This window comes from Schistocerca nitens, chromosome 1 (genome assembly GCF_023898315.1).
Source record: "Schistocerca nitens isolate TAMUIC-IGC-003100 chromosome 1, iqSchNite1.1, whole genome shotgun sequence".
Taxonomy (NCBI): Eukaryota; Metazoa; Arthropoda; class Insecta; order Orthoptera; family Acrididae; genus Schistocerca; species Schistocerca nitens.
The window spans coordinates 791,741,262-791,763,717 of NC_064614.1; the positions used below are offsets into that span (position 1 = coordinate 791,741,262).

Genomic DNA, 22,456 nt, shown 5'->3' on the forward strand with positions numbered 1-22,456 from the left:
CTGGCACAGAACTTCCCAGCACTTTATGAAATGAAAAGTAAAAAACAAATCATTTTGAAAAGATCTGTAATGCGCACAAGTATGTGGCACTTTTTGACCCTGGTCAGCAGATTGCTGAAGGCAGATCGAAACCAGACTGCTGGAATCACTGCAGTCTCATCCGAAATGTTCTGCTGTCCTTGAAGACAGATTAGGTTGTGACCAAACTGACTTCTGCTAACAACTCTGTCAGGAATGAAGATTGTGTAAATGTGATCCAAGGTTCGCCTGGCTGTAAGAGAATATGGAACCAACATTGCGATGTGCAGACATTGCACAATAAACCTCAACCTTCTGATTACGCAAAGGTGTTTCATGGAAGTAATGTGGATTCTCTGCTGCCCACAACCTGTGATCTTGTGAGTTGACATAACCACTCAGGTGAAACTTTCATCAGGCATAAAGGACAGATCCATGTCCAAGCTGTTCATTATTGTCTCAGTGAACAGCCACTCACAAAATGGGAGGCACTCAGGAGCATCTGCTGGTTTTAATGCATGACTCTCAGTAGGGATGCATGTGCAGCTCCAGGTGGAGTATTTGCCCACATGATCGATGGGATATGCCAGTCTCTTGCGACAGATGTCAGATTGATTTGGTAGGACTCTCAAGCATTTTCTGGTGAACTGCAGCAGCATTTTCTGGTTCGTGGGCATGTTTCGGAATCTTTTTTGATTTGTTCAAAACAGTCCTGTCAGATGCCATTTTCAGACTAAACTTTGTATGGCAGTCTTTGCTGGCACAAAGGTACTATTAAACTTCTCAGCAAACAACTGTCTACACCATGTCCACGAATTTGTTGTCATGTAACTTTCACAATAACGCCTGCTGCTCCATTGTGAGTACCATCGTCCCCTTTGCACTGCTCCACTCACACTGACACAACCCATACCAACTCTGAACCGGTGTGGATCACATGGTGGGCGTCGTTACACGCATACATATACATCCAATCATATCCAGTCGTTCAGCCCACTTTTATTTGCCCCACCCTTTGTTGTTGTGGTCTTCAGTACAAAGACATGTTTGATGCAGTTCTCCATGCTTCTGTAGCCTGTGCAAGTCTCTTCATCTCTGAATAACTAATGCACTTACATCCTTCTGAATCCACTTACTGTATTCATCCCTTCATCTCCCTCTACAATTTTTACCCCCACACTTCCAACCAATACTAAATTGGTAATACCTTGATGTAATGTCCAGTCAACCAATCCCTTCTTCTAGTCAGGTTATGCAACAAATTTCTTTTCTCCCCAATTCCACTCATTAGTCAGGTGATCTTCCCATATAATCTTCAGCTTTCTTCTGCAGCACCACATTACGAAAGCTTACCTATTCTCTTCTTGTCTAAACTGTTTATCATCCATATTTCACTATCATACATGGCTACACTTCATATCAATACTTTCAGATAAGGCGTCCCAGCACTTGTATCTATACTTGATAGTAACAAATTTCTCTTCTTCAGAAATGCTTTACTTGCCATTGCCAGTCTATATTTTATACCCTCTCTACTTAGGACATAATCTGTTATTTTACTGCCCAAATAGGAAAACTCATCTACCACTTTAAGTGTCTCATTTGCTGATTTAATCCCCCCCCAGGCTTCACGTGATTCAATCTGACTACATTCCATTACCCTGATTTTGCTTTTGTTGATTTTCATCTTATATCCACCTTTCAAAACACTGTCAATACCATTCACCTGCTCTTCTAAGTCCTTTGCTGTCTCTGACAGAATTACAATGTCATCAGAAACCTCAAAATTTTTATTTCTTTTCCCTGAACTCTAATTCCTTCTCCAAATTTTTCTTTGATATCTTTCACTGTTCGCTCACTGTACAGATTGAATAACATTGGGGATAAGCTACAACCCTTCTCAATCACTGCCTCCTTTTCAAAACCCTCGACTCTTATGAATGAGATTTGGTTCATGAACAAGTTGTAAACAGCCTTTTGCTTCCCTGTATTTTGCCCCTGCTACCTTCAGAATTTCAAAGAGAGTATTCCAGTCAACAATGTCAAAAGCTTTCTCTAAACTCCACCCAGTATCAAACACAAATATGCAAGTAAAATTTTAAATAATGGCATAAATTACTGGTCTTCTGGAACTGAAATTTTTCTAAGTGGCTGGTCCTTAAAATGTTAAAGTTTCGAATGAGAGTCATATGCTCCATGATTTAAGAAATTCGTGGCACATTCTCATGAGTAACTTAACTCATATAGGGTATTTACTTTGAAAGTATAGCATCTCAAACCATCATTCACAATATTTTTCTGCGATCTGTTAGAAATGTAAACAGTTGTGACATCACATTCATCGAAAGCAGTCTGCTGTTATGAAGTATTGCATAGTCTTTGTCCTAAAACTTTTGACACATTTTGTTTGTGGCAGATACTTGGGTGTGCACTATGTTTTGTTGTTGTAAATGGCGCATTTTCTTTGGAACTGAAGTTTTATTTTGGTGTTATTATATCATTTATCCTTTATTGCTACAGTATTATTCTGCAGTAGCAGGATAACGTAAAATTCTTTGTTAGAGGATAAGTTCTTACCAGACAAAATTACAAAATCTTAACTGAAAACTAAAACAATGAAAAATTCCCAGAATTCTAAAAAATAAATGAGCTTATTCAGATGAAGACATTCACACACTTTTCCTGGATTTCCCATTCATCTTGGAGTGTGTACACCCTACCACATCAGCATGGTATGAAACATTTTCCTAAATGATGTATTCAAAAGGCCCTTTGTTTATAAGGTTATGTGAATCAATCCACTATTGTACTGAAAGCCTGAAGTGCTGAGTGGGTTTTGGTCTGGAGATACAGAGGTCAAGGAATTGGTCCATCTCTACCGATCAGTCTGTTGCGAAATGTGTTATTTAAAAGGCTATGAACAATAATACTGAAATGAGGAGCAGCTCCTTTGTGTGTGAAGTACATGTTATGCCACACTCATAAAGACACATGTTCTAACAGAAAAGGTGTAGTATTCTCAAACAAAGAACAGCAAGTTTGTTCGTGGAGCTTGGATGGAGGAACATGAGGCTCCAACAAAGTCATAAACAATGCTGGTCCAGAAATTGACACAAAATTTTTGTTGATGACATGATTGCATAATTTTGTGAGGATCCTGTAGAGTCCATGCAGATTGTGAAAACTTAAAATCTGATCACATTGAAACCATGAATAGCACACTAAAGTGAGGGTTGACACATTGTTGAACAAACCATTCACTGAAGTGTACCCATACCCGGGCAGGAAAATAAGTGGCTGATAGTGCCTGCACATGCTGGACATGGTACAGACATAGCAGGTTCTCAAGTAGCCCTCTCCAGTCATGTGGCCAACATTACTTGATGCAACTATTTGTCTTACATTGACACTAGGGTTGCCATCAACTGTATGAAGATGTTCCTCCTCCAATTGAGGTGTCCTCATCCTCCTTGGTCTCCCCCAATTGTAGGCAGTGGGCTTAAATGTCCCCCCAAGATGGTTTTTGAACATTTCACATAGGAAAACATTTTATGTAATGCTGACGTGTGCCGTTTGTGTGTGTTTCCCATGATAAATGCAATTATGATAAAAAAATGTAAAATGAGCTCTAACACAGAATCGAAGCATTTCCAGTCCCCTGTCCGTATTACATATTTTCTTCCTTTATGTGTGAGGAATGTTTCCTGAAATTTTGGCCATATCTTTTGCTTACTCTCTGCATAAGTTCCTATGTTTTATCGCAACATGAATACACAATTTGATATACAATGATTCATGAAGTTGTTAGTCTTACTAATGACTTCATCAGCACCTGCTCATACAACAGAAGAAGCTTAACGAGACATCTTTTGATCCTATTGGTGGGATTACATTGTAAATGCTTGTTACGGAACAGTTTGAATATTTACAAGCACAGATTCGCAAACATGGAAGTAGAAAGCCTACTAATGAAGAATATGTGACAACGAGAACAAATTTTATTTTCCTACTTCTTTGGTTGAGGATACTGTGACTACAGTCATTCCTGACCTCTCAGAGCTGAGAAAATTGTTCTTCAAGTTTCCTGCACTCGTCTTCTAGGACTGAAAACAATAACAATGTCAAAGAAGAGGATGATAACAGAAAGAAACCTTCCAATCTGTGGACAAATTTCGGTGGCAAGGAAAGAACAGTAATGGTCAGAATAGCACAGCCGACAATGGTGAGCCACATCACATGCAGCAAGAGCACTTCTGGCACCAACATAGTAGTGACAGGGTTAGCTGAATAGGTATTATGCCCTATGTGCTACAAAGGATGCTCCTGTGTCAAATGTGCTGCAAGAGATGTTCCTGTAGTGTGTTACTGATGTGTTTTCCTGTTGACTTATTCTATCTTCTTGATATGCAATAAAATTAAATCATAAATTCCAATCTGAGGCACTTTTACAGAGTAACTGTTTCATACTTTGTTGATGACTAAGACCTTTATTTTCACTCCATTTATTTTTTATCTGACCGTTAAAAAAATACAAAATGAATCTTTTTAAAATGAATGACATGATTTCCATTCATGTCATACCATCATCAACATTAATACCAGTAGGTAGCACAAACCTCCACAACAAGGGGACAGAACAGTAATCTGCAAAAGAAGATAGTTGCCAGTAAACTATCATGTTCTGTCCGACTTAAAGGTGCAAGTCATTTGCAGTCAGTAACAAACATTTTAAGGATGAGATAAGCAACCAGTACGACTACTTTAACTCACAAACTTTGAAGCTAAATCTTGGTTTAAAAGTTAAAAATGTGAACATGACAACAGAATTATACAATGAAATACAAACAGCACAATGAATTTAAACTATAGTAATGGAGTTTTGGAACAGCAGTGACACAGACCAACCACTCTTTCGAGGTTTATATTCCAGTTGGCCTGTCCTTTAGATTCCAATTGGCCTGTCCTAGTCTTGAGACAATACTGTATTCCTTCTTGCCATTTTTATTAAGTTCCAAAGAAGAGCTTCTGTGAAGATCATACCAATTTCATTTCTTTCTGACACAACTGAGATCTGTCGAACACTACAGGCTTCTTTTCTTTCCACAATCTTGTTCACATCATTATTCACAAAGTTTTGAAAACAGTATCATATTATTAACAAATAAACAACCAACAAGAATCAGTATGCACATAGGAATTTATAAACAGACAATACATGCAAGTAACAATCAGTGCGAATCCAGTGACAGGATTTCCTGTATTCACACACAGGAAACAGCGGTGTTCTATTGGAGAAGTATGAATAATCTTTTATTAACAAAGTACAACAGCCAGTAAAAGTTTTGTTTTAAAAATATGATATACAAACCAGTTAACACATTGATCACAGTGCTCTGCAGACATCTCAGTATCTCATCTGCAGAATTCGTATTAGCTTCTGATATGTACACTTGCATGAAAATTTTTATATCCTTATTGGAAAAGCACAACACTTCAAAAATTTCTTTAGTGCAAATCCATACCACAGGGATTCTTACTGTGTCAGGTCTGCTTCAGGAGTAAGAAATTAATCAGAATCTCCACTATAATGTACTATCACATTCAGTTGCATACAGTGATGAAAAAGCACATTGTCTATTGCCTGGCTGTCAGGCAACTGAAGTTTAATCATATGTTTAAGTATTGTTAGAGTTTCTAACATGATATCAGAATAATTATGATATCCTTTGGAAAACAAAAAAACAATTTTTGTAACATAAACAGCTTTACTGGTGCAAAACAGGGTTAGAGCTTCAATTTTCATCACAACTGCAATAAAATTTGCCCTATTGCTCCTTTTCTTGCATTTTTGTATGGGAGGGATACAAATTTTGAGAAGCTATAATTTACCTGAATACTAGATCTTGAGCTGACAAGAACTGTCCTCCTTTGCATTTCATGAAAACTGATACATGTGCTGTTTGAAAAGAAATCTTAATCTCCATTTCTCTAGCATCCACAGTATGAGTAGATCTATTAACAATGCAGCTGTTTTTGTGACAAAATACTGTAAACTGCTCACAGTCTTCACAAAATGATGTTGCACCTGTTGGTACACAATCCCTCACAAATTATTAATTCATTCACCTATGTAACTTGTTTAATGGAGGTAATGGCTGCTCTTATCTGTTATAAATATTATACCACTTCCTCAATAAAATTTCAAGAACTACTAATAACATTCATTCATTTACCCAATTTTTGACTCAATAATTATTGTAAAACATAAAACAATACTTACGACAATGGTACTATAATAAGAAAGGGACCATTGACTTTCTTCTTCTCCATCAGATATGTTATTAATGCGATAGTTTGTATAGTTTTGCCTAAACCCATTTCATCTGCCAGAATTCCATTTAAATTGTTGTTATAGAGAGAGACCAACCACTCAAGACCCTGTAAATAATAATTTGTGCAGAAAATCAGCATATACATGTAGAAGTTGGGTTAAGGAGTTGTTACATTCTTAATACAACTAATAATAAAAGCATAACAGTAAAACATCAAATGCATGTCCGTCTAACACTATGATATGGAAAAAAACCATGAAAGAGGTACCTCGTTTCATGGAGATGACTCTAATGCTCTACGAGACTGACTGAAGACTTCTGGAGAAAAATGAGTTATGCTGTCCCATTGGTAACCCACATAATCATGATATTTGAGTGACAAAAAGAAGATTTTTTTTCAACATAATGTATTTCACAAATGCCTAAATCTGTTCTCAATGAAAAAGAAAAAAGAAATTTGCAGTGGTGCTTTATAAGACAGCTCTTGTAAAACATTGTAAGTAAATACAAATGTTTTATTTCACCTTTGAGCATGTTAACAAGCAATCGGTGTCATGAAAGTTAACATAATAATAATAATAATAATAATAATATAAACTTGGTCAAATGTCACTGACTACAAGAAAATAATTCAAGATAGATACACTAAATATTTAAGTAAGTGCCAATGACAACAAAAGTTTCCCAACAGAGCAATTATACGATAAATGAACCTCGTAATTGAGCGAATGGCAAAGATACAAAGTAATCAAATAGATAATTAACAACAAGTGTACAAAACAGTAATAAATAGTCACACAGTGTGGCATATGTAATTCTGTACGTAATTTATTGTTCATTCCTGTAATAACAAATGTAGGTCATTTGACACCTATTCAAGGAACTCTTGAGCAGAGTAAATTACTTTACTTTTCATTAATCTCGAAAGACTACTTTTAAATTTATTAAAGAAACAATGTTCATTACAATTAAATGCAAACATCTCAAAAGGAGGTGAGCATAAAATGAATGTAGCTTCAAAAATGTGTATTTTGAAGCATAATTTGATGGTGCAGAGTATCAGTAAATGGGTGCCATTCATACTGGTGTGTTATCACAAAAACATTAACATCACAGACACTATAGTTTTCAGTTTATGTGATAGGAGCACTTCTGTCACATTGCATGTGAGGCTACTCTTAATTAAGTATGTGAATCAGGCCCATAGTTCACTAAAGATTGTCCATGCCTACTGTACATCATGAGATTCTGCTAGGGAAATGAAGATAGTATGACATTAAAGGTCTTCCCTTTGTATGGAAGGAGTCACATTTTAATAGAAAACACATTAAATATGATGTGCCACAAGGTTCATTCTTGTAATAACAAATGTAGGTCATTTGACACCTATTCAAGTAACTCTTACGCAGAGTAAATGGCTCCTGTTCTTAGGCTGCATAAATGAATTACTGGGGATACTGGAGGGCTCTTCAAAAACTGTAATGTTTGCAATGACACAAATAAATGAGAAAAAGATACTGACACTTCCACACCATGCATAGCACACGTACGAGAATAATGGAACGGGATATTTACATCCAACACTTAAACCCTTAATCTTACAACAATCCATACTATGTAGTTCCAAACAGATAAAAAGGACTTACATGTACCAGAAACAGAGATCAATGGGCATACACTGGATGAGGTTCCATGTATTGGATATCCAGATGTGTAATAAACTGATGTGGCAACAACATGCATATATGTTAACCAAAAAGCTTCATTCTGCATGGTTTGCACTCAGAAATCTCTCTCACTGTGTTGACCTTCAGACCAGATTGCTAGCAAACTTTGCATACTTTCACTCAAACCTACCCTATGACATAATCTTCTGGGACATTGCAGCTATGGTGAAAAAATGGTTTATTTTATACAAATGTGCAACTGTGTAGATAGTGGAGCATCTTGCAGAAATCTTTCCAGATACCAGGAATTCTTACGCTTATATTATGTATAAAAAGAGCCCTTACACCTATTAGTGGGCATAAATATGGGGTGCATCCACTCTTTGCATTAAAGTCCAAACAAATGTTTGTGGAGGAATGACAGCCAATTCTTCCTCAAGAGCCAAAACCAGAGAGGGTAGTGGTGTCGGGACACTGGGGTCTGGAGAGAAGTCAACAGTCTAACCATTCCAAAGGTGTTCCATTGAATTCAGGTCGAGACTGTGGAAAGGCTAGTCCATTTCAGGAAATTTATTATCCACAAACCACTGCCTCACAAATGATGCTTTATGACAAGATGCACTGTCATGTCCATACAAATAACTACACCTACATACATACTCAGCAAGCCACTGTACGGTACTACCAGTCATTTCCTTTCCTATCCTTCTCACAAGAGGAGCGAGGGAAACACGACTGTCTATGTGCCATCGTACAGGCCATAGTTTCTCTTATCTTCATGGTCCTTATGTGAAATGTACATTGGCAAAAGTAGAATTGTTCTGCAGTCAGTTTCAAATGCCAGTTCTCTAAATTTTCTCAATAGTGTTTCTCAAATAGAACATCACCTTCCTTCGAGGGATTCTCAGTTGAGTTCCCAAAGCATCTCTGTAATACTTGATTGTTGACTGAACCCACCGGTAACAAATCTAGCAGCCTGTTTCTGAACTGCTTCAATGTCTTCCTTTAATCTGACCTGGTGGCGAATCGCAAATACTCGAGCAGTTGTCAAGAGAGGGTTGCAAACAATCATCTTCTCTGAAATTTTCCTCTATTCATACCTTGTACAGTGCTGTAAAGTACAGGGTGTCCCAAAATAATGCATACACTCTTTGAAACAGAATAGCTCTTTTATTAAAGGACACAGAAATATCATTTTTATGGGTAATAATTTAGAAGGAGGTAATCCAGGCATACACACAATCCTCGAAGAAATCTCTTAGGTAATGCTCCTCCAAGCTCTCAACTTGGATGATCCTGATAGGTGAAGCGAATTTTGTGAGTGGTTCATAAACAGATGTGAAGAAGTGCAGCATTTCCAAGATCGAATTCTCTGGTCAGATAAAGTGACGTTTAAACTTGATGGAACCATTAACCACCATCAGGGTGTACACGTGGCCGAGGAAAAAAAATTCCCGGATTTTTCCCGGATTTCCCGGTTAAAAATACACTTTCTCCCGGATGAAAATACACTTTTTCCATGTTAAGTAACAGTATACTTTTCCTCGGAACTGTAAAACTTATCAGTCCTTTCGATGGTTGTGGTTTTATACAACGGCATAGAATTTCCCGGCACTTCAGAAAACGAAACTCAGGGGAAAAAACATGTTTTGGAAAGATTTCTAATGTGCAGCAACATGTACACTGCATATTTTCATATTACGAAAGTATAGATTCGATTTCCACCAAACACCACATGTTACTTTCCGACAAAAATAACTTCATTGTTCTGCAAGGCGATTAACGCTTGACTGTCAGTAAGGTGGAAACAAAATAAAAACTGAAACTAATAACATATTTTAGCCTTACGTAATTATGTGAGTGTATTTTAATTCACTCGATAGCTCCCAGCCACAAAAATCCGTTTGGTCTCCATTTGATAAGAGAGGAATAAACGAAGAGGAAATAGCAAAATCACTTAACGTAAACACGAGTCACGTGGAGACTACCACCTCCCCACTACAACATCGACTGCTCTGTGCATTAGGTCCGGATCTACGATATTTCTGATCCGGGGCAATATTAGATAGTGGCACTTTCCCTCCCTCCAGCGTTTGAGGTAGGATGCCAAAGATTTAAAAATGGACTTTTCAAAAATATCTTCATTTTGTAACGCACATCTTCCTGAAGAGTCCGATAGATAAAACATATATGTTCGAGGGAACGTAGGACATGTTATTTGGTCTGTGTGCCGAAGTGCAGTGCCACGCCTCTTCACACAGCATTCTTCCATCGCACGTCTCTGTACTTCGCTCTGTGGAATTCAAACATGTAATATTTTGTAATGGGTGCCATCAAACTATATTCAGGCCAGTGAAAATTAAAATGTCCTATGGTGCCTCTCCTGCTACCAGTCGGCTAGTATGACATCCTGCCCCTTTTTTAAAAAAATCTCGCAATTAATACTACATAGGATTAACCGCAACCGGCAGAACAAGAACTCTTCACAGTCTTTAGTGCCTATTAGCTAATAACTTGCTGTTTTGTGTGACATAAAATTAAATGTTGTTGTTGTGGTCTTCAGTCCGGAGACTGGTTTGATGCACCTCTCCATGCTAATCTATCCTGTGAAAGCTCCTTCATCTCCCAGTACCTACTGCAACCTACATCTTTCTGAATCTGCTTAGTGTATTCATCTCTTGGTCTCCCTCTACGATTTTTACCCTCCACGCGGCCCTCCAATGCTAAATTTGTGATCCCTTGATGCCTCAAAACATGTCCTACCAACCAATCCCTTCTTCTAGTCAAGTTGTGCCACAAACTTCTCTTCTCCCCCATCCTATTCAATACCTCCTCATTAGTTACATGATCTACCCACCTAATCTTCAACATTCTTCTGTAGCACCACATTTCGAAAACTTCTATTCTCTTCTTGTCTAAACTATTTATCGTCCATGTTTCACTTCCATACATGGCTACACTCCATACAAATACTTTCAGAAAAAACTTCCTGACACTTAAATCTATACTCGATGTTAACAAATTTCTCTTCTTCAGAAACGCTTTCCTTGCCATTGCCAGTCTACATTTTATATCCTCTCTACTTCGACCATCATCAGTTATTTTACTCCTCAAATAGCAAAACTCCTTTACTACTTTAAGTGTCTCATTTCCAAATCTAATTCCGTCAGCATCACCCGACTTGGTTCGACTACATTCCATTATCCTCGTTTTGCTTTTGTTGATATTCATTTTATACCCTCCTTTCAAGACACTGTCCATTCCATTCAACTGCACTTCCAAGTCCTTTGCTGTCTCTGACAGAATTACAATGTCATCGGCGAACCTCAAAGTTTTTATTTCTTCTCCATGGATTTTAATACCTACTCCGAATTTTTCTTTTGTTTGCTTTACTGCTTGCTCAATATACAGATTGAATAACATCGGGGAGAGGCTACAAGCCTGTCTCACTCCCTTCCCAACCACTGCTTCCCTTTCATGCCCCTCAACTCTTATAACTGCCATCTAGTTTCTGTACAAATTGTAAATAGCCTTTCGCTCCCTGTATTTTACCCCTGCCACCTTTAGAATTTGAAAGAGAGTATTCCAGTCAACATTGTCAAAAGCTTTCTTTAAGTCTACAAATGCTAGAAACGTAGGTTTGCCTTTCCTTAATCTTTCTTCTAAGATAAGTCGTAAGGTCAGTACTGCCTCACGTGTTCCAACATTTCTACGTAATCCAAACTGATCTTCCCCGAGGTCGGCTTCTACCAGTGTTTCCATTCGTCTGTAAAGAATTCGTGTTAGTATTTTGCAGCTGTGACTTATTAAACTGATTGTTCAGTAATTTTCACATCTGTCAACACCTGCTTTCTTTGGGATTGGAATTATTATATTCTTCTTGAAGTCTGAGGGTATTTCGCCTGTCTCGTACATCTTGCTCACCAGATGGTAGAGTTTTGTCATGACTGGCTCTCCCAAGGCTGTCAGTAGTTCTAATGGAATGTTGTCTACTCCCGGGCCTTGTTTCGACTCAGGTCTTTCAGTGCTCTGTCAAACTCTTCACGCAGTATCGTATATCCCATTTCATCTTCATCTACATCCTCTTCCATTTCCATAATATTGTCCTCAAGTACATCGCCCTTGTATAGACCCTCTATACACTCCTTCCACCTTTCTGCTTTCCCCTCTTTGCTTAGAACCGGGTTTCCATCTGAGCTCTTGATATTCATACAAGTGGCTCTCTTTTCTCCAAAGGTCTCTTTAATTTTCCTGTAGGCAGTATCTATCTTACCCCTAGTGAGATAAGCCTCCACATCCTTACATTTGTCCTCTAGCCATGCCTGCTTAGCCATTTTGGACTTCCTGTCGATCTCATTTTTGAGACGTTTGTATTCCTTTTTGCCTGCTTCATTTACTGCATTTTTATATTTTCTCCTTTCATCAATTAAATTCAATATTTCTTCTGTTACCCAAGGATTTCTACTAGCCCTCGTCTTTTTACCTACTTGATCCTCTGCTGCCTTCACTACTTCATCCCTCAGAGCTACCCATTCGTCTTCTACTGTATTTCTTTCCCCCATTCCTGTCAATTGTTCCCGTATGCTCTCCCTGAAACTCTGTACAACCTCGGGTTCTTTCAGTTTATCCAGGTCCCATCTCCTTAAATTCCCACCTTTTTGCAATTTCTTCAGTTTTAATCTACAGTTCATAACCAACAGATTGTGGTCAGAGTCCACATCTGCCCCTGGAAATGTCCTACAATTTAAAACCTGGTTCCTAAATCTCTGTTTTACCATTATATAATCTATGTGATACCTTTTAGTATCTCCAGGATTCTTCCATGTATACAACCTTCTTTTATGATTCTTGAACCAAGTGTTAGCTATGATTAAGTTATGCTCTGTGCAAAATTCTAACAGACGGCTTCCTCTTTCATTTCTTAGCCCCAATCCATATTCGCCTACTATGTTGCCTTCTCTTCCTTTTCCTGCTGTCGAATTCCAGTCACCCATGACTATTAAATTTTCGTCTCCCTTCACTACCTGAATAATTTCTTTTATCTCATCATACATTTCTTCAATTTCTTCGTCATCTGCAGAGCTAGTTGGCATATAAACTTGTACTACTGTAGTAGGCGTGGGCTTCGTGTCTATCTTGGCCAGAATAATATACATTCACTATGCTGTTTGTAGTAGCTTACCCGCACTCTTATTTTTTTATTCATTATTAAACCTACTCCTGCATTACCCCTATTTGATTTTGTATTTATAACCCTGTATTCACCTGACCATAAGTCTCGTTCCTCCTGACACCGAACTTCACTAATTCCCACTATATCTAACTTTAATCTATCCATTTCCCTTTTTAAATTTTCTAAACTACCTGCCCGATTAAGGGATCTGACATTCCACGCTGCGATTCATAGAATGCCAGTTTTCTTTCTCTTGATAACGATGTCCTCTTGAGTAGTCCCCGCCGTAGATCCGAATGGGGGACTATTTTACCTCAGGAATATTTTACCCAAGAGGACGCCATCATCATTTAACCATACAGTAAAGTTGCATGCCCTCGGGAAAAAATACGGCTGTAGTTTCCCCTTGCTTTCAGCCGTTCGCAGTACCACAACAGCAAGACCGTTTTGGTTAATGTTACAAGGCCAGATCAGTCAATCATCCAGACTGTTGCCCCTGCAACTACTGAAAAGACTGCTGCCCCCCCTTCAGGAACCACACGTTTGTCTGGCCTCTCAACAAATACTCCTCCGTTGTGGTTGCACCTACATGGGGGGGGCGGGGGGGGGGGGGGATAAAATTAAATATAGGATACATAAAACGAGTAAAGACATGAGACAAGCAAGACGGTACACATTTCTTTAATCCCCAAGTCCTTGATTTTTTTTCTCTCTAATCTTGCCACAGCTTTATATGGCATACTTTCCTTTGTGGAAAAGAATCTATTACCTCATCAAAGTTCGTCAACGTTCTGCTATATGAAAAAACGAAATGTCGTTGTCTAATACTAGAAAAGCTGTTAATACAAATAGTACCCAAGACTGGTGTGGTTTCTCGATCTGTTTACAAGTATTTTGTCACTGCTAGATAAAACGAAATAGGCTGGCCTAATATTGCAGCAATTGTTACACACACCAAATAAACGAGACTGTTTTGGCACAAATGATCATTTTTATAACACGACAAAATATAATGAACGAATTACCAATATCAAATGCCTATTAGCCCTACTACAAGCAAAAAGTTTGATGTTAGGAAATAGTTTCACATTTCATTCGTACTCTCTAGTATCTGAAGAATAATATGAATTTGCCCCCCAACCGAAAGTGCCACCTGGGGCAGATACCCCGGTTTGTCCCCGCCCCCTAGTTCTGGGTCTGTTGCGCATACGTGGATCTGGCAGCTTAGGCGCATCAGTAAAATTTTTCCAGATAGCAACTGGCTGCTTGCTGCTATTGCTTATTCAGATAACTGCCATACTTCTGTAGCCAGAAGCAGGAGAAGGTACAACTCATACGAGACTCAACTGTACATGCGCGTAAGCTCGCTTGCAACCGCTCAAACGAATCTAATGTAAACAGATGTGACGTCACGCTCATCGGAGGCAATTTGTTGTTATGAAACATTGCATAGTCTTCCTAAAGCCTTTGACACATTTTGCTGTTGGCAGACGCTTGTATGTCCGCAGCTCGTGGTCGTGCGGTAGCATTCTCGCTTCCCGCGCCCGGGTTCCTGGGTTCGATTCCCGGCGGGGTCAGGGATTTTCTCTGCCTCGTGATGACTGGGTGTTGGGTGATGTCCTTAGGTTAGTTAGGTTTAAGTAGTTCTAAGTTCTAGGGGACTAATGACCATAGCTGTTAAGTCCCATAGTGCTCAGAGCCATTTGAACCATTAGACGCTTGTATGAGCACTGTGTTTTGTTCTTGTATATGGTACATTTCCCTTGCAACTTAAGTTTTATTTTCGTTTTTTCTCTCTCATTCGTGTTTTATTGGTGCAGTATTATTCTGCGCTAGCGAGATACAGTAATATTCTTTCTTAGAGTATTGGTTCTTACCAGCCAAAGTTACAAAAATTTAACGGAAAACTAAAACAATGAGAAATTCCCGGAATTCTAAAAAATTCCCGGGTTTTTCCCGGTTTTCTCCTGGACGGAAAAATTCCAGGGTTTTTCCCGAATCTCCCGGGTCGTATACACCCTGACCGTAATTGCATGTAGTGGGCCAGGAAGCAAAGGCATGTTAATCTACCAGAAGTAACAATCTCATGTGGTCTGTCTTCTAGAGGGTTAATCAGGCCATACTTCTTTGATTAGACTGTTATGGGCAACTTACACTTGGAAATGATAACTCCTGGTCTTAGCGTTGCGTTTGGAAATGCAGATTAACTTTCAACAGGATGGGGTGACACCTCACTTTCACCTGGATGTGAGGGCATTTCTTAATCATACATTCCCTGCCAGATGGATACGATGAAGAGGGACTGTGGAGTATCCCACTCGATCTCCAGATTTAGCTCCTCTAGACTTCTTTCTGTGGGGTACTCTCAAGAACACAGTTTACACTGCGAGACCACACACACTGGATGATCTTAGAAAGCAAATTGAGCAAGCCTGTGATGCTATTCCGTTGGGAACAATAAAGTTGGCATATCGCTCAGTCTTACGGGTTGCGACAATAAAGTAATGAGACTGATTTTCTTTGCAAGATGTGGCAACCCTGCAGGCTTGCGTAGGCACAATATCTTTGACTTTGGTGTATAAGCTGCTTCTTGGCCAAGCAGCACATCGATGCAACTGCTCAGTCGTGAGTTGCGCTGTAATAAGTTAACACGTGTTTGCCTCTCTCGTCACGGAAATGGAACCTCATAATATTGCGCAACGGTATGCCATTTCTTTTTGTGTTAAATTGGGTGAAAACGCAATGACAACTTACAGTAAGCTTCAGAAGGCTTTTGGGAAGGAGGTCATGTCAAGAGCTCAAGTTTTTCATTGGCATAAAATGTTTAGTGAAGACAGAACGAATGCTGAAGATGAAGACCACAATGGACGACCATCAACCTCACGGAGGGATGCCAACTTGGCCTGGGTGCATGAACTTGTACGATCTGATCGAAGATTATCCGTGAAAATGATTGCAGAAGAACTGAACATCGATCGAGAAATGGTTCGCGTAATAATAACTGAAGATCTTGGTATGAGAAAGATTTGTGCGAAAATGGTCCGCAAAAATCTCACACCACAACAGCGAGAAACACGGAAAAATGTGGCAGCCGATCTGTTAGACCAAACAGAAATGGATCCAGAATTGTTGAGCCGTGTTATCACTGGTGATGAAAGTTGGTTTTTTCAGTATGATCCAGAGACAAAACGCCAAAGTTCGCAATGGTGCTCAAAGGGATCACCCAGACCAAAAAAAGCTCGCATGTTAAAGGTTAGTTAGGTTAGTGTTGTTTTAACGTCTCGTCGACAACGAGGTCATTAGAGACGGAGCGCAAGCTCGGGTTAGGGAAGGAAATCGGCCGTGCCCTTTCAAAGGAACCATCCCGGCATTTGCCTGAAACGATTTAGGGAAATCACGGAAAACCTAAATCAGGAAGGCTGGAGACGGGATTGAACTGTCGTTCTCCCGAATGCGAGTCCAGTGTTCGCATGTTGAAAGTCAAAAGTTAAATGCATGCTTGTGTGCTTCTTTGATTCCAAGGGAACTGTTCATAAAGAGTGGGTGCCTCCTGGACAAACAGTTAACCAATATTACTACAAAGAAATTTTAGAAAGACTTTGTAAAAGAGTTCTTCGTGTCTGTGGCAACAATGATGATAACTGGATTCTGCATCACGATGATGTGCCATCCCATACTGCTCTGTCAGTACAGCAATTTTTAACCTCAAAACAAATTTCAGTGCTACCACAGCCATCTTATTCACCAGATATCGCTCCGTGCAACTTTTTTCTATTTCCAAGAGTCAAAATGGCGGTCAAGGGACTCCATGTTCAAACAACACAAGATGTCCAAAAAAGCTGTGACGAGGGTCTTGGAGGATATTACAGAAGATGAGTTCCAGAAATGTTACCATCAATGGCAGAAGCGCTGGAAAAGTGTGTGCAATCAGAAGGGAACTACTTTGAAGGAGACAACACTAAACTTGACTAAAACGGCAAGCAAAATTTTTTTTCAAGGCAGTCTCATTACTTTATTGTCGTACCTCGTAAGTTGTAGTCGATGGTGTATTGTGATGGACAGACACCAGTTTGAACATTTACCACCGTAAGTCGGACCATGAGGCACCTAACAGCACTAAAATTTTACTTCTAATCCCTTTCATTAAAGAGATGTTCGGTTTCAAAGAGTGTACACATTATTTTGGGACACCCTGTATATTCATAACCTTCTGCATTTAGCAGTTTCTTACACGCAATTAGTGGACCACAACATAACAATGAGAAAGACCACCATACTGTAACACTACCTGTGTTGTACTTCACTGGTGGCACTGCACATAATGGCAGCAGTGTTCTCCAGGCATTCACCAAATCCAAATACTTCCATCAGATTACCACAGGGCAGTGTGTGACTCATCACTTCAAATCGCTTGTTTCCAATCATCCATCATCCTGTGGTGTCTCTTGTGAGGAGCTGCTCAACCGTTGTAACCAATTCTTTTTAACTGCCTACTCATAATCAACATGCTACCTGGACTGCTGCTAACACTTTGGGACTCACAAGTGACTTTTCCCATTGATTTCATGTGATTTTTTTTACAACCATCCTCAATGCTCGACAGTCCCAGTCTGTCAGTACATGAAGTCTACTTGCCCATGATTTAGCTGGGTCATTGTTTGTGTTTCCAATTCACAACCAAATCAGTAACAGGTGACTAGTGCAACTTTAAAAAACTTGAAATGTCCCTGATAGATCTGTTACTTACATCATTATATGTAAATTGAAGGTGGAGAGGGGAAGAAAGGAGAGGAAACTGCTGTCAGTTGCATCGTGACATTGTGCGGACTCAGCGGCGAGCACCTGTGTGGACTATCTTGGCATGCCTTATGGCTGATCCCACACCCATCGAGCGCCACCTATCTGCAGTTCCTGTCCATTCCCTCCATGTTCGCTTCTCTAAGATTCTCAAAGGAGATTGGACATATTTGTGCATCCGCAGTGAAGAAGGTGAATCCATTGTCCAGCTAGGCAAATCAGTTATATGAATGCGTGGTATCTGTTTTTTCAGGCATGTACAAAAGAACAGACACCACACATTCATATACGAGGGCAGTTCAATAAGTAATGCAACACATTTTTTTCTGAAACAGGGGTTGTTTTATTCAGCATTGAAATACACCAGGTTATTCCCCAATCTTTTAGCTATTTTTCAACGTAATCTCCATTCAATGCTACGGCCTTACGCCACCTTGAAATGAGGGCCTGTATGCCTGCACGGTACCATTCCACTGGTCGATGTCGGAGCCAACGTCGTACTGCATCAATAACTTCTTCATCATCCGCGTAGTGGCTCCCACGGATTGCGTCCTTCATTGGGCCAAACATATGGAAATCCGACGGTGCGAGATCAGGGCTGTAGGGTGCATGAGGAAGAACAGTCCACTGAAGTTTTGTGAGCTCCTCTCGGGTGCGAAGACTTGTGTGAGGTCTTGCGTTGTCATGAAGAAGGAGAAGTTCGTTCAGATTTTTGTGCCTACGAACACGCTGAAGTCGTTTCTTCAATTTCTGAAGAGTAGCACAATACACTTCAGAGTTGATCGTTTGACCATGGGGAAGGACATCGAACAGAATAACCCCTTCAGCGTCCTAGAAGACTGTAACCATGACTTTACCGGCTGAGGGTATGGCTTTAAACTTTTTCTTGGTAGGGGAGTGGGTGTGGCGCCACTCCATTGATTGCCGTTTTGTTTCAGGTTCGAAGTGATGAACCCATGTTTCATTGCCTGTAACAATCTTTGACAAGAAATTGTCACCCTCAGCCACATGATGAGCAAGCAATTCCGCACAGATGGGTCTCCTTTGGTCTTTATGGTGTTCGGTTAGACAACGAGGGACCCAGCGGGAACAAACCTTTGAATATCCCAACTGGTGAACAATTGTGACAGCACTACCAACAGAGATGTCAAGTTGAGCACTGAGTTGTTTGATGGTGATCCGTCGATCATCTCAAACGAGTGTGTTCGCACGCTCCGCCATTGCAGGAGTCACAGCTGTGCAAGGCCGGCCCGCACGCGGGAGATCAGACACTCTTGCTTGACCTTGCGGCGATGATGACACACGCTTTGCCCAACGACTCACTTTGCTTTTGTCCACTGCCAGATCACCGTAGACATTCTGCAAGCGCCTATGAATATCTGAGATGCCCTGGTTTTCCGCCACAAGAAACTCGATCACTGCCCGTTGTTTGCAACGCACATCCATTACAGACGCCATTTTAACAGCTCCGTACAGTGCTGCCACCTGTCGGAAGTCAATGAAACTATACGAGACGAAGCGGGAATGTTTGAAAATATTCCACAAGAATTTTCCGGTTTTTCCAACCAAAATTGGCCGAGAAAAAAAATGTGTTGCATTACTTATTGAACTGCCCTCGTAATTGACTCGCTAGCTGGGCAATGGATATGCCTTCTTGAGTGCGAAGCACAAATACATTCGGTCTCAGAGTAGTGAACATGGAGCAAATGGAAAGGGACTGCGGATAGCTGGTGCTCGATGGGAGTGTGAATCAGCCATGAGATGTGCTGATATAGTCCGTGCAGTTGCAATAACGCTGTGCCCCTGGATGGTGCAGTGGTTAACGCACCTGTCTAGTAAGCAGGAGATACCACGTTTGAAGCCCGGTCCTGCATAAATTTTCACTTGTCACTGCTAATTCTGCGTAATGTCCTGCAGCTGACAGCACTGATTCCCTCACTTTCCTTTCCTTTCTTCCCCTCCAATTAACATATAAAGTATCACAGCTGCAGATTCTGTGTGATGTCTGTTCTTTCGGACAGTCCAAAAACACACACCATGCATTCATATAAAGTGACATCAAATGACTAGTCCACATTCAAAGCCACTGAGCTCTCCTGTCTGATGTTATTGCTTCTCTACTGACAACACAATATTCCCACCTCCTTTCACACTGACAGGTCCAACTACTGTGACATATTATAGTTAATTCCACATTACGTAGCTGTGTCAGAAAATTTTTGCTCTGTAGTGTGCATGTCACTACATATACTCCCTAACTGTATCTGCAGGTAAGGATGAACTCAGTGTATCACAACCGGAAGATTAGAAGTAAGAATAATTTCCATATAGACTATGCATCTCTCTATGCGGTTCTGAATGGAATTTTATATACTGGGGCAAAAATCTATAACAGGACACTAGGTGACATAAGGAAACTGAAAGTACTCAAATATTTAAACACAAAGTAAAAGAAGATATCATTAGCCACTCCTTGTGCAATAAATCTGAATACTTGGAGTCAGGAACCTTAATTCTGCAAACTCTAGTGTTTGTATCTGATAGTTCCTGATTTTCCCAGCATATAGACAGCTAATAGTGGTTTGTGTATAGCCAAAATGCCTTATTTGAAGTAGTAACAGCTCAGCAGTATAGGTGAAGGAGTAGCAGTTTTTTAAATTTTTTTAATCTAGTTGTATTTCTTCTACTCTAAAAGTAATTACCATAATTATCACCTTTAGTAATTATCACTAGTAATAATGGCTACTTTTACCCGTTAATGTATAACTTGAAATCATTCAACATGCCTGAAGGCTCTCTTTCATGGCAGGATTGACAGAACATGGTGTGTGAATGACTGAATGAATGGAGTACATATTATCAAACAGCATATGAAACTGTGTACCAAATGGCATATCACACACATCCAATGAACTGAACATGACACTTTACATTCCTTAAGTTATATTTATTGGCATAAATAGATTCAAGCAAAAAATATGTACAAGAAAAAATCTTATGACTTTAGTAATAAATTTGGAAACATAATTTACAGCCTATACAATTTTGGACAACTGTAGCAATTGGTTGCTGGTCATTTTTAAGAAATGGCTAAGTTTAAACTTGATGATATCCAAGAATAAACAAAAATCATGTGGCTCTCACTCAAGTGCAAGCATTTCACTATGATAGTATTTTAACAGCTTAGGATCCTATTTTACAGCTTATTTACTCAAGCAGCTTCTCACCTAGCCTCGCAATACTAGATAATATCTCAGATCCTAACATTGAAGGAAAATCCTAGAGGGACACTGGGAATCACAGTTATGACCTCCATATCAGTATATGGTGATACTAACTGTTATACAACTGACAAGGTCTCCATAACCTTTAGTGTATTCTCTAACACATTCAGTGAACATTCAGAAACAGGTATTAAAAGTATTTAACATGCACAAAGCTATTGGGAGGAAATCTTCCACCTGTCCGAAGCCTAACATTGTGCCCCATTCAGACATTCTAAGTTCACATTGTCCTGCCACATGAAGATTAATCTATCTTCACTGATAGCAGATAAAATTATCTATGCATTTAGAAGCCAATTAAATGTTTGTACAAAAGATGAACTTGCAGCTACTATCCTATAACTTTCATGTTGTCATTAGTTTACATATGTGAAAAGAAATGAAAATTATTTTTAAAAACAACTTACTTTTATTTGGTATTCCTTCAGTTTTCCATTCACCATGATAGTTGCTTGTTCTGTTACCTTTTCTGTTATGGTGTGAGCAATACTGAAAAGCAAAAACTAATTCTTAGTACTTACTGATCAGTGATACTGTCCCACAAAATATTTCAACAGATAAGGTAAACAATACACAATAATTGAGAGAAGATGATGATTATGATAACTGACACATTTCCAACCTGATACAATAAGAAATCAATACTTGATGTGTGGTAATTTATGATAAGTCATGATTGCCCCATCTTCTTCCAGATTCAGTTAAAAAAGGTTGCATTGAAAGTAGATTCTTGTGCTGGCCTGACTACACCTCATTTCATCTTTATGACTTCACTGTGATACGTATGTAGAGATGAGCTGCAGACCATTAGAATCTTTGTGATGAATGGTGCTAGATATGTGTACTAAATCTTTCTCGCAACCTATCTGATTGGGATTTAGATGAAAATCTTTGAAATTATAATATACACTCAATAAGCAGCTGTCACGAGTTGTATAGTTATTGTTTCAACTTAGTCAAATTCTACAGTCAATATTATATAACACACACTGAATGGAAATACATTATTATTTCCAAGACTAGTCACAACTCAAAACACAACACTAAATAAAGGCAATAATTTGTAGATTGAATCAGTATATTATATGGTGGCAGAATAACCACGGTTAACAGTACATTTCCCAATGTAATTCAAATTAGGTTCCCAAAAGTTCTTATTTCCATACTATTTTTGCAGTAAATTGA

At 39.3% G+C, this 22,456-nt stretch overlaps 1 protein-coding gene across 3 annotated transcripts in view; it reads right to left on the reverse strand.

Moving 5' to 3' along the window:
• LOC126262281 (ATP-dependent helicase brm-like) overlaps positions 1–22,456 on the reverse strand; it is a 230,190-nt gene that overhangs the window by 74,271 nt on the left and 133,463 nt on the right. For all 3 annotated transcript variants that reach the window (XM_049958810.1, XM_049958801.1, XM_049958819.1), the window contains exons 13-14: positions 21,679–21,760; positions 6,299–6,456 (exon numbers count right to left, since the gene is read on the reverse strand). In XM_049958810.1, coding sequence (XP_049814767.1) covers positions 6,299–6,456; positions 21,679–21,760 — 240 coding nt within the window. The remainder of the gene's footprint in view (positions 1–6,298; positions 6,457–21,678; positions 21,761–22,456) is intronic.